Below are 14,118 nucleotides of genomic sequence, written 5' to 3'. Positions count from 1 at the left end.
TCTCTCTCTCTCTCTCAGATAAAAAAATAGCTTCATTCCTCCCTGTGGAAGTGGTGGAAGCTCTTACTCTTCTCCTCTCCTCGCCTCTACTCTCCTCTCCTGTCCTCTTCTCCTCTCTGAATTGCGTCAGAGAAATCTGTTGGTGCATTTTTTCCTCTTTTTGCAACGGATGAAAAGACCGAAAGAAGGAGGAGGAGAAGCCGGGAACTTTGTTTTTTCTTTTTTAAATGTTTTTTTTAAAGCAGAGAAAGGGGATGATGGGAGGTAATGAAACTCCCTCTCTTTCCCACTCACTCTCTCCTCCTCCTCCTCCTCCTCTGCCGCCGCCGGTGTGCTGCTGTCTCTGAGTCGGTGGTGTCGGTGCAGCCGGACTGGAATGGGAAATAGACGTGAGAGGAGGTGTCTGTTGCATTACATCAGCATGGATTTTTGGTAGGATTGAATTGTTGTTCTGCATGTTGATGTGATGAGTTTTCCTGATAACCTCCTGCTGTTGAATTTTCCTGCCATTTATCCCCAAAAATCTTTACCAAATGCCAATGATGCGCCTGTCCTGCTGATGCTCTTCTCTTCATTCGTCTGTTGGATTGGGGAGTGTGTTCTGCACATTTTACACACAGACCCTTGTGCATTTTGCTTTTTTCAAATAATGTATATCATAATTTGTTGCAGCCATGTTCATTAAGAGCATTTTGTGTCCCCAGAATGCCTCAGTAAATTTCAGAAATTAACTAGTCTCAGCCACGAGTACAGATTTTGAGGTGCAATGGGAGTATCCGTGGAGTTTAGACACTGATTGACGGCGCGCCCTGGTTGAGGGGCTTCATGCAGCTCCATCTCACCGTAACATTGTAATAACATTTCATTTAATGGGATTTGCTGCTGTTTTAATTTTTTCCAGCTGTGGCTTCGCACTGCTGGAGTGCAAACTTTAAATCGCGTTGTGCATTTCTTAATGTTGCAAGTGATTTTCAACTTGGAGGAGTATCCTAATTTGTATGCAGTGTGTGATATCACTGAGAAATTGATTCCCACTGTTTTGTCTGGCAAAGGTATGAGGGAAAAGAAAAACATTTAAATGAATTGTTATTCTGTTATATTGGTAAAAAAAACCTTATTGAATTAATGAATTTGGGTATTTTATAGCATGTTGTTAGTTTTTTATTTATTTTTTTTACAATTTGTGTGTGTGGACTTTTGCTTCGGTGCATGTGCATTTGTGTGTGCACACATTAGTGCAAGCACGTACACTGTTTGAGGGGTGTGTGCAAAATTACATGCAAGTGTGTACAAGTGTGCACCTGCAGATGTGAGTGTATCAAATGTAAAATCCCTCTGCGTATGTCAGCCTGTGTAAATAGTTCTACTTACTTACGTGTGCAGCTGTGTGTGTGTGTGTGTGTGTGTGTGTGCGTCTCTGTGTGCTTGTTTGCTGAAAGGTTTTGTTAAAACCCCGGCTGAACTTTTTCAAAGGCCCGGGATGAATCAGAGGTGAGGGACAGACCTTTGTTTCCTACAGCAGTCGTCGTGGAGGAAAACAATAGCCGGCCGCCGCTCTCCCTCTGACCTTTTTTCACCCATTCTGAATAAGCCAGAGCCGTGCAAATCCATCTGCCTTTTGTCTATGGGAGCCTGGATAATCCACACCCCCCTTCACACACACACTCAGATACACCCTGTCACACACACACACACACACACACCAACCAGGAGACCAACCCCTCCACCACCAAACCTCCATCTCAAATCCAGATACCAAAAGCTACACACACGTTTGTTTCCAGCACAGGATTACTGCACTTTTAAAAAACAGAATTCTAATTTTTTCATTGACATTTTCTTTCGTGATAACAGCTGCAGAGCAGATTATTCTGAATTTCGAGTCCAACCTACACATCACACTGAGCGTTGAAAGAGGTGGTCAAAGGGAAACAGATTTTAATGCAGAACTCAGGAGAAATGTAAAAAAAACATCAAAAATGTTCTGTAACGATACAATCCTTTCCCCTCTCTTTTTGAGGGTTTTTATTCTTTTTTTTTTTTTTATTCCTCCTGTTCAAAGACGCCTGTCTGTCTGTAGGGAGTGTGTCTGATATTTGCTGAAAAGGGCTGAGCCCAGCAGCGTATACAGCCAGACAGCCAGCATCCCTGACGGGCTATGTTAATGCTTTTCAGAAATACTCAGTGAGCAGGAGCGGCACACACTGTATGTCAAATCACGTTTGCCTATGTGAAATGAAAAAATTTGCAAGTACAATCGCTTTTTGCTGGGCCAGATGGACAATAGAGGTGGAGGCATGAAAGGAACTCCCTTCTCCCCTCTGCCTTTGGGGAGGCAATATTTTCCCTTCATTTTCTGCCGCTCACTGAAACAGACTTGATCGAAACGTCTGATTTTCCTCCAGAAACAAACAGGATTTTCTGTGGGTTTTTTTTTTTTCGTGCGTCATATGATTAAAAAAAATTCACATCTGAGCCAGGAATGGTCCAGATTGAAGTCTGGAGTGCTATTTCATTCTGGCTGTGTTCCTTTTAGCGACGAAATCAACACAAGAGTCATACTGATTATTGTCACAGATTATTCCTTTTCTTTTTCTGCTCCTACAATCGTACCAGCAGCAAAGATTTCCTTTAATTTCTCTCCGCTGAGCTGCAGTTCACCTTACCGGTCGCAGCCCTCAACATGTAATTTGATTGAAAGTGTTAAGCCACAGGAGGGAGAGTCAAGAAAGGCCTTAGAGCTGCAGAGCCGCACAGATAGCCTCTTATTATCGGAAACAGTGTAGGTGACACACTTATGACAGGAATAAGAATCGCCATGCAGATACACTGTAGCTATTCAACAGTGTTGGGTTTCATGCTGCGTTGCTGGAAAGGTTACACAGTCCTCTGCACAGTAATGACTGCATGCACTGGCTTATGTGTGAACGTTCCACCTCCCGTCCTGAGCAAACATTTGATTTTCAATCATTGCACATTTCTGCTACATCTGCCTCTGCAGCGCGAGCACAAATGCTGCTCGTTTTTCATAGCTGCAAACTAACAAGTCATACACCCCCCAGCCTCTCTCTCTCCCTCTCTAACTCTCTCACACTCAGCCACACACACACACACACACACACTGCTCCACCCGTTTGCTGTTACTAACAACTGCAACCAAACTTGATTAAGCAGGTGGGGTCAGGCTACATTTGTTTGAATCAATAGACAGACATGTTAGGCAGCCATGATAGAGAGAGCAGAGTGGCGGTGGAATCAGTGTGTGTGTGTGTGTGTGTGTGTGTGTGTGTGTGTGTGAGAGGAGGGGGGGAGTGCTTTGGAAACGCCGGCATCTGTCCTGTGAAAGATGACTGAGCTGTTACAGTTAGAGCCTTGAATTATGGGCCATTACTAGCCGAGCAAGATGCAATCCCTCTCCATGAAACTTAATTTGACAAAACAATGAGATGACTCGGGGAGTAAAATGACAAATGAAGTTATTTGATTCGTGGTAAAAAAAAAAAAAAAGAAAAAAAAAATACATTTTGCAAAAGATGATTGCAGTGGAAGCATGTGGAATCAGCAGTAATGCATTATTAATGGCCTTGCCAAGCCCACAACGCGTACAGGCTACTGCTCAGCTACTTTTGTTTATGATGCTTCCTTAACGGCCGATATTTCTGCTGCGATCTTTTACATTAAGGCCACATTAATGAAAAGAAACATTAAAAATACACAGCCAAACTACAATCAATTGCATCTGCTTTTATAGATGTCTGGTGCAAAATTAATATATGCAGCTATACAAATGTAACATAAACAGAATCCCTGCATTTTGTTTATTACTGATTTATGAACAGCCTCAGTAGTAACTTGCAGTTACTAGTAGATAAATCTTTTATATGTTTCTGCACTTCAGTGCTGAATTTCTCACATTTTTTGTTCCGCTTTATTATTAAATATATTTTTCCGAGCACTGGGAGAATGGTGTTCAGTGCAGCGCCCCAGTCAGAGACGCCCACTGTTTCCTTTCAGGGCCGTCACATTACTATGCAACCAGCTTTTACAGTACGGCTTAGAGCTCCCCAAGCAAATTGGACACCCCACAAAGCATCGGACAACTGTTGTCCCCCATTGTGGGTCTTTCTGCAGGCACTCTTTATCAGGTGCTGAATGCAGAAGCAGCAATGAATGAAATCATAGGGGGTGGGGTGGCAAGGAGGGGCATCATCAAGTGGTGATGGTGGTGGTTTGGTCGGGTGGGAGGGGGGTCACTCCCTGAAACCTCACAAGAATTCCAGAACAATCCGTGTGCAGGGTAGAGCGGCCCTTTTTCCCACCTCCCAGGGTTTCAGGGTTTCTCTGTGCTGACAGGCAGGCAGGAGGGATTCGACAAGGCTGCCCCCTTTCTCCCTACCGCTTTCAAAGCCTCCTTTCCATTAACTCACCACGCCGCACCTCGCCTAATCTCTGTGACCTCCACCACCGAGGGACAGGGATTTTTTTTTCACCCCCCTCCTTCTTTTTACCCTCAAGACAAGCCTGCTGCCTTTCTGTGAGGTTGAGAGCACCTTTTTCTCAGCACTTTTCTCTGGCACAAAAATGATACCAAACAAACTTAGTATGCAGCATAGAATTACTATCAGGGCGAGCTAGTGACGAGCTGTAGTAAGCCGGTACATTTCTGAACCAGTAAAAGGGGGGAATTTATCTTCTACTGTGTTAAAAAAGATGTGAAAAACATTTGAGTAAAGAAAAAGCTTTTTTTTGCGATTGATTTCTTTTGATAATTCTCTGTCAGGAGGAATTGTAGGCCTTGTCATTGGCAGTGCAATTTGTAGCGCCTCTCTTTTACTTCTTGCTTCGCTTTTTGTTGTCAAGATCATTACGCAGTGTGTAATAATGGGGAATTATGTTGCCTATTGTTAACTCTTAGTAGTCAGGTAGAACGCAACAGGCCCATTATCTTGAGCTCGCTGGTGTCTGAAAATGAACAGCAAGCAGCAGTCGGAGCTGCAGCTCTTAACGTTCAATAAGACTTACTTCCCCTCGCACAAATTACCGCCGTGGTGGTTTTTACACACTCAAGAAGCAGTTCAAACAGAGACTTTTGTCGTACAGTATGTGTCCATTGTGTTATCTTAGGCAGCAGACTGTGTGAAAAGAAATCTTTCATCTTCCAGTTGTTTGCTGAAGGATCTGGTTCTCACGCGCTGGATTAAAGTGCTGCTGAGGTCGAAATTGGCGAGGCACTTGCTCAAAACGGCGGAACGTCTGTTGCCTCCATTCACAGTGGTGGAGAATTCCTCCAATATAGCAAACGGCGTGTTGAGCTGTCGAGGCACATCCAGAATGCCTTCCTAAACAGGAGTTTATGCATTCTATGCACTCCTGGGCACAGATGGTGGAACAAACGCTTGTGATTATACTTTTCATCGAGCACAGTGATATGCATATTTATGTCTTTCCAAAAAAGGAAAGAAAAGAGCCATGTGATTTACACTTTCATCTACTGATGTTGGAACAAACATTTTTTGGGGGGGAAATCTTTGGAAGCAAAAATAATTAAAGCTTTTTAAGGGGGTTCAGATAGATTACTGTCAAATGTTTTTGGACCATTTGGTGGAAGCTTTAATCCAGGGGTATCAATCTCATGTGCCAGGAAGCACTGAGAGTCTGCAGGCTTTTTCCAGTCAAACACTGTTGTGCAGATTAATTCTTCTTGTCTGATTGATCAGTGAATTTGCCTGATGATCACTTTTAGGTACATAGTTTTACACCCTTGTAGTTTATTCCAAAGCACCTGCTACCGTCACAAGCGCAGACATTTTTAGCATTGCAGGCGAATCAAAACTCTTATCTTGCCTGTGAGAGTACCACGCTCTACCCATTGAGCTGCACAGGGAACCACTCACCTCAGATAAAAACTAGTAATAGAAACATATTATTAACCCTTTTCATCTGTTCTTTTGTGGCCCACAGGGAAGTCAGATCAACCAGATCCCCACCAAATACAGCCAGGCGGAGTCGACCAAGTTCCTCGTCCTCACTGTCGTGTCCATCCTGTGCATCGTTGGTGTGCTGCTGGCCTCCACCGTGGTCTACTGCCTCCGCCACCGCTCCCACCACAAGCTCAAGGAGAAGCTCACCAATCTGGGAACAGATACTACCAGCGATGCTACCGCCACCTATCAGGTAGGAGGTGCTACTGTGCCATCTGTGACTTTGAAAAGATTTGTATTTGATGTTTTTGTTTTTGCTTTTTAAAATCAGATTCATACCAGATGTTGATTCTCTATTTATAAATACATACATTTACAAGCTTATTTTACTGTGAATGTATGTAAAACAAACAATTTTTAGTCCAACAAATAGCAGCTTAATAGCAATGCTTTTAGATAAAGTGCCTTCTTTTAACTCAAGTACATTTCTAGTGCTGGTGGCTAAAAACTTTTACTTTGGGATTGCTCGTGGGGTTCAAACCAACCCATGTTTGTGGAAGTGTGAGACTCAACCTCAGTTTTTTTTTATTTATGCCACCATGTTACTAGATTGATGCTGTGTGGTGAAGGCTGACTGTACTTAGTCCCCTGCTGTAATTTGTTGTTTGAGACATGAAGCAGTATCACCAATCCAACAGGTTTTCCACCTCCAGTCATTTCCATTCCCCCCTCTGTTTGCTGTAATTATCCTTTGGCCGGAATAGCGGGGTGTGAAATTTAATTTACAGAATCCAATATTAAGTGGCTTTTTGAGCAAAGAATTAGATTGAGATTTTTTCCGTCTCTCTCTCCCTGACCTTTTCCCCACCATGTTTTTAAATGAGAGTGGTCCTGTGAGCATTGATTTTATAATGAGCCCAGCCCATCCCCTAAGTGCTTACATTTTATGCTCTTCTCCGGGGATTTTTAACTCCTGAAATAGACTGTGCTGCTGCGTTAGAGGTTTACCTCATCACCGGGGACTTCTGAGGAGTCATGACGTACGTTTCTGCATAAAGATCTATTGTGAGGGAGAAGATGGAAACTGAAATATGAGAAATATGATTTAACTACTGTTTCTGAAAGTCTGACATTCAACATGTCCAATGACAGGCTGACATTTCAGCTATACACATTTAACATTATACATAAAATATTTGCTTTTCCTCAGTGTGAGAAACTTATCTTCACGCTTACTTGCCTCCGAGATTCGCATTAAGCCTCTAATTGGAAAATGCTAATTAAAATTCACACGTTAGACTGTGTTTACGCATTATTTATCTGATTAATAGCTAACAAAAACATTTGTGTTGCTCATTCTTGGGAGGTTTACTCAGCCCAAACTCCCAAAGCTCTTCCAGTTGATTCTCCTTCCTCTGTCATCTTTATCGAGTCTCGACAGCGAGCCGTCGTCATCCTCAGTGAAAGACCTCGGTGTTCAGCTCCCATCTTAGCCATGTAAGCCTCGTCTCTTTGTCAGCGCTGCTGTGTAGAGGGGTTCCCTGGGCTGGTGTGTGTGTGTGTGTGTGTGTGTGTTTGTGTGTGTGTGTGTGCAGTCTCTAGGGCTACATGCAATTAAAGCAGACAGGAAGCGGCAGGCTGCCTGACGGCCTTACTACTGCGGCTCCCTCATACTGGCTGTCACACACACACTCGCACAGGCATACACACATAAACATGCACAAACACACACATATACGCATGCACACACTCGGCAGCTACTGCATGTTAATGATTCTTGCCCTTGGCGCGTTTGTTTGAGGCCTCAGTTTGCACACTCACACACACTCTTCCATTCCTCCATTCGCATCACCGTGCCACCAGCTACCTCCCAATCCACTCCACCTTCCCCTGTCCGCTCCTCCGCTCCCCGGCTTGTCAATCAAACACTCCCGGTGAAACCGCAACATGGGATTGGCCAACGCTGACAAAGGAGAGATTGATTGACAGGCGTCGACAGAGGAGCGTGCACACCGTGTCTGAGCGCTGGGCGGTGAGATGGCGGATGGTGCCCGTCAGTCAGTCAGTCAGTCCCTGGATTACTCTGTCACCGACATGGGAGTCTACAACGTCGCCTTCAGTTTATCTTTACATCTGATTCAAACTTTTATCTGATCCTAAAAGTCTTCCTTTTTTCCTCGAAGTAGAAGAAACTATCCTGCAGCAGGGTGAGATCATTGCACTTGATTGCAGTGGAACTCAACTTTTTGCTTGGATTTTCCCTAAATCAAGATATTATCTTGAAGCAACATTATCTTATTCAAAGATATCATCAGCCGCACCATGAAACTTCTTAAAACATGAGAAATGCTTTGGAAACTAGTAGATATATCTCAACACATTTGCACATTTCATCAAGTCTTTAAGACAGAAGAGAAGGTTGAATGACTTGCTAAGATATTTTTTACTATAATATTTTTTGCCTCCCTCGGCCAGCCTCACACTGTGTCTGTTTTCTCTCTCTGTCTCAATTCAGTTTCAAGGACCTTCACAGGCACGATAGCATCATCTTTGCACGGCCTAAGAATAAGTGCAAAACATATTTCCAGTACATCTCAATTTAGATTAAACAAGCAAACAATAACTCTTGTTCACTGACTGTCCTACACCTCCTTTCTCCCTGTGTCAATGTGGTTCTTTATTTCCTGTCTTACACAAACCCTTACAGTTTTCAAAGTCCTTGTCTTTATGCTGCAACAACAAGTGCCGGAGTGAAATGTGGGCAATATATAGAAACTAGACTGCGCATAAGGCAGGTCAGTACGGGTGCCCTGTCCACATATCTCTGGAATTATGTTGGAAGTTTGTACAGAGTGGATTTGTGTGCGTTACAAGAAGTAGTTTAATGTTAATGTAATGTGGAAAAATGTAAGGGCATGTAGGTAAGATGTCCATCTTTGGTTTATAATTTTAGGCCCCAACCATACTTAAGAGCACTGTAGGTAATGCAACTTTGGTATTGAACACTGTTATTGCTAATAATCAAGGGTCAAATTTCATCAAATAGTGCCTCAAAAACATTTCAGCCAGTCCTGCTTTTTAACTGTCTTTTTACATATGATTGATTTCTAATAAAGAAACTCATTAGTCTGGCAACATGAGTCCATACTAATCCCAATTCAACATTTTCAGTTAGCAAGGCTCTCAACATGGTGACTACAGGTTGTACTGTGACAATAAACATACTAACTTTGTTTTATTGGCCTTTGTATCTGGCAGAAATTTAGTGACATTGATTTCACAAGTAACTGCTTTCATTCAAACATAGTAATGAAGGGAACCGTAGAAATTTAAACAATAGCAAGTGCCAATGTAAGCTTTCTCTCTTATTTAAACTGTATGTTCTTTATAAGGCAACTACATTTCTGTCTCATTCATGAATGAAAATGGTCATATTCAAATATTATCAGTGTAAAAGCTGTTGGCAGCTGCAGTCCAGACATAATGGTGTCACTATCCTGTCCTACATTCCCTCTCCTCTAGCATTTCTTCAACCCTTCAGTCTCTCGTCCCCCACCCTCCCCCGACTCCACCATATTGTATCATGTTCCCCTTTTATTTGTTTGTTTGTTCAAGCACAGAGGCGAAGGCCCCTACATTTGTTTTGGTCAGAAGGGCATGTAAACAGAGGCGCCCCTGTGGGCCGGGTGGGCCCTGGTAACACACCCCGACCCCCAGTCCCAGTCTTCCTCACCATTAGCAGGCTTTCATAAAGAGGGGGTGCTTTGGGTGGCACACGCCTCCCCATCACTGACACGCCTACCATCGCCCCGGGGTGATGCATGATTCGAGACGGTCATGTGGCTCCAAGTGGATTCCCTGGCATGGCGCCCATGGGAGGGGGTTGTTGGGGTTTTTCTTTTAACCTTTATTCATGCAGGGAGGGTTGATGAGGCACACACACACTGTTAAAGCACAGACTCATTTCTACATCTCTGTTAGTGAGCACTCCCTTTTCTCGTACCTTAGCCGTGTTCCTTGATATCTTACCTTTTTTTGCGTTATGTTCTTTGTGTAAAAGCTTTGGTGACTGTTGCTGTGTTTCACACAAGTGGTTTTCTAACTTTATGTGGATCGATGGCAATCTTTGTCTCTTTGAATCAACTGTCTCATCATTAAGTGAGAACTTTATTGTAGTTTTACATTTCAGTTATTCAGATGACAAGCTTATCTGTAGCATACCAATGGCTACCTTGCTTAAAAATTGCTTTAGAAAATCACATAATCTCTGCCAAGTGTTTTTCAAATGCTGCCATCAATTCTAAGATTGATTTTCTACCTTCCAGACAGACATTTGTTTTCATTCATTTCAATTGTTTTTAAAATCAATTTGACAAGACTTAAAGCTTGCTAGAGATTGGTAATCCATCACAGTGAACATTTATCCACCTTTATTTATTGTCAAAGCTAATGTAGTTGGGAGAATGGATGTAGCAACATCTTAGATTTAAAACCTGACAAAAGGCATTTTATTCATGAGCTGTCAGAAAAATGAATCCATAAGACAGAAAAATAAGCTAATATGGATGTCCTGGAAAGGATAATTTTCTCATTCGTTGCATTGAAATGTTGCTGTTTGGCAGGAGATTGAGCAATTGGATGCCCTTGAATGCACCAACAATGAGGCAGCCCCTGCGTGCTACTACAAAGAAATGACGTAATGTTTGACAAAAATGGAAGACAATGTCCAATAGTCTGCAAGTAGATTTTAATACAGTAATCAAAGGACTTTAACCAATAATTTAGGAGAGAAATAAATCACTTTAATTAACATAGAAGGCAATTTGTAAAAAACAATGGTATGATATGCTAAAATCGTTGAGTATATACAGGATCTAGGGGACTGAATGTGTTTGTTCTTTGGCAGTCTTACTGTTAGTCTCACCTCTCCGTCATTAAGTGCATAAATTCCCAATTAAAAGGCAACATTGAGACAAAGCTGGAAAATGCACAGCAGACTCATCAAGATCATAAACCACAGTGATTAACGTGGCGCGTCCAGCCACCTGATAAAGTGCGTCTCGTTGAAAATCAATACACTGTAAATAAAGATACTTGTGTTTGAATGGGCGCAGCTCGAGGGAGGGGAGGTGTTGGGACTTTAGAGGCGCTGTAAATTTGCGCTGTTTAGACTCTAAACCTGTCCTGGGTTATATTGTTCCTTGAATTTTTTGCCTTTTTGTCCTCTAATTGGCTCTCGGGGGGAAGCCATTTTGAATCTGTTTTAATTACATCATAAAAGAATTTGCTGCTGTGGCAGAGTTCACCGTGTGAGCTTGTTAAAATATGAATGCTGTTGATCATGTGTTCCCCTCCCTGACAAAACACCCACAATGCAGTGCCTTGTGCTGATTGGGCTCCATGTTGTGTTGCTAAGGATATAACACTGACACACAGACAAGAAACCAGGTGTATATAACAGCCAGAAGGCTTAGACCAATTTATGGGGCCAATATTTGGCTTTTATTAAACATCAGAAATTGGCCAGTTGGTGGGATCCACCTCTGGTACCACGGAAACTCCTCTCCTGACTACAGTCTGTGAACCATGCAGTGACATTTAATCTTTTTTGCCAAGAACAGGCTTAGCAGAGATGTTTAATGTTCCATGATGCTCCAAATGATGCCTCAGATGCTTTCCCCTCCCGATCTGACAAGATTTCAAGTTTTGGAATAAAAATGATCAAATACAAATGTGAACAAAGGCATAAAATATCAGATATTTGCAGCTTTAACCCAAGAAGTGCCTGGTGTGGCTTCACATTTTAACAAATAAAGGTCTCAATTAGACGCCTGGTCGAATTTTATAGAAATTCTTTGGATGTATAAAACTTAAAGCCCACCTGAGCGAGTTCTAAGCCACTTTGATCTCCTACAAAAATATAAAGGTGAATATTGAGCATGTCCATGTTGGCAAAAGTCTTCGTTAGATAAACAGTTTTATAATATGTCCTACCTTTTCTGAACAAGTGAAATAAAAGCCTGGGCTATTAAGTTAAGTTTTACGGTACTCATTCACTCTTAGAAATGTGGTCTATTCTTATGTAATAAAACACAGAACTACAAGCGATAAGAGTGTCTAACTCACAATATGTTCCCCATTCTAAAGTGAGGTGAGCTCATAACTACGGTAATATTCAGTTTGGGCCAAAGTCACAAGACTTAAAATCTTTTACTATTCTTTAAATGATCTCAGTTTAAGGTTGCTTAGTTAGGAGCAAGACCTCTCTTTTGAATGGGGTAGTAATTAGGAAGTTATTGATGGAAAACTCTTGGTTAATGGCCTAGTAGTTGTAGGATATGGTCATGCAATATAAAGCATTCTTAAGTGCTTTATAATGGCTGATAAAGAGTCCATATGCTAATAATATGCATGCTAATAAGCAACTAGTTAATGGTAAACATGTGTACCTTAATGTAAAGTGTTACCAAAATAAAACAACTGAACTACACATAAACGTGTAAAGGCACATTGCAGCCCATACTATGCTGTATATCACATAACGTATTTCAAGCAAGGAATAATATTCATTAAACTTTTCATTACACCAGAAACAGCGCAGGAGTTAACTGGGTCGATCAAAGTCCTAATGGAAAGCCTCATTATACATTCATCCAGTTATTATGCATGTAACCATTAAAGAAATTAATCACTTGATACAGATTATTGATTAAAATGGTTTCAGTACGAGATACGATGATTTACAAGCTTCAACCAACAGCTCTGCAGATCTGTAACCATAGAAACACAATTAAAGGTGATAAATCTGTTTAGCCTCCAACTATCAATCGAACATTTGAATATATTAAAGTGATATCGTAAAAAACGTTGCTTAATTGTGTCCACCGTCAAGTGTTTCTCTGCAGTACCCAGGCAGTTACAGTGAGTTGTATTTTGGTAGAATATGATCGGATGTGAAACATTGATCTGTTGAAGAAAGATTGCTGACTTCTGGACAGCCTACAGCCCAGCAGAAGTGAGATTCGACATGTAATGACTTTAGATATTCTAAATATTGTTGCTGATGGGTGAAAATGACCACACGCTGACATTTTAGAAGTACAAGGACTAAAACATCCATAAAAATGATAAAAACAGCGCTGCAGAATAGCTCAGTGCTTCCTACTGTATAGTATCTGTCTACAGCCTCTTCATTCACATGCAGGTATGTTTGTGCTTGCCTCCCACCAGCAGCGCTGTCAGTATCCCCAGGCCAGGTACTGAAGCACTTTAATAATCTGCACACATTTATGAGTCCGTGTCCGAGCTCATAGATCAGTGTCAGCGCGCCGACCTATGAGAATATCAGTCGGATCAGATACAGACTAATGAAGGCCTTCTCACATTACCGCCGCCGTCAATCAAACACGCCGTTAGTTAATCATCAGCGTCTCTCTCATTAAGAAACACAGATTCCCAGAGAGATTCAGCCCAGGTCTTCCGTTCAGTCAGAGCCCTTGTAGGCTGATATGTGTGACGTATGGTTTCACATATAGAGCATGTGACGGGTGAACTTCATTATTTTGTTCTTTTGACTTCACAGTTACACTGCGTGCTGTGGTGTGATGTGATGTGCTTATTCGGGATTACATACAATGGTTACTATGTATTGTCTTACTCAGAGACACGAGGACTGATCTGACATATTGATTACTGATGTATTAATTGTCATAAAGAGACTGAACATGTAATTCTAGACAGCCTTTGATGGACAACAATATGCCGGATGTTGCCATGTTCAAGCATTAATTTTATTACTGCATTCCTGTGACTAATGTGTCCAATTTCCGATCCAATAACGTTGCACTTGGCTCTTTATTTTGAGATTTTTCGATAAAATAGTGTTGGTGTGTCTCAACAGCTATTAGATGGATTGCTATTAAGTTTCCTGCTACACACATTTATGTCCCCTTAATGATGAACTGTAATCACTTCAATTTTTTTATCTAGCACCATTATCCCATCGAACTTTGGTACTTTGGTTTATGACTAAATCTAAAACACTAAACTAAGATAGTGAACATGTTAAACATCTTATCTGCCTAACATTAGCATGTTAGCATTGTCACTGCGTCCACATAGCATGCTGTTAGCCTTAGTACAGCCTCACAGAGCTGCTAGCATTGCTGCAAAATCGTAGTCATACATTTAGAACAGC

The 14,118-nt window shown here is 41.8% G+C and overlaps 1 protein-coding gene across 1 annotated transcript in view; it reads left to right on the top strand.

Annotated features, from left to right (window-relative positions):
• Positions 1–14,118, top strand: part of slco5a1b (solute carrier organic anion transporter family member 5A1b) — a gene marked incomplete in the record, with an annotated part of 195,945 nt that overhangs the window by 135,454 nt on the left and 46,373 nt on the right. Inside the window, 1 exon segment of the mRNA XM_035671467.1 lies at positions 5,962–6,174. Coding sequence (XP_035527360.1) covers positions 5,962–6,174 — 213 coding nt within the window.

This window comes from Morone saxatilis, unplaced genomic scaffold (genome assembly GCF_004916995.1).
Source record: "Morone saxatilis isolate NCDOM2014 unplaced genomic scaffold, NCSU_SB_2.0 Contig23, whole genome shotgun sequence".
NCBI lineage: Eukaryota > Metazoa > Chordata > Actinopteri > Moronidae > Morone > Morone saxatilis.
Note: the sequence above shows the minus strand (reverse complement) of the source record. Positions and strands in the feature narration are given on the sequence as shown.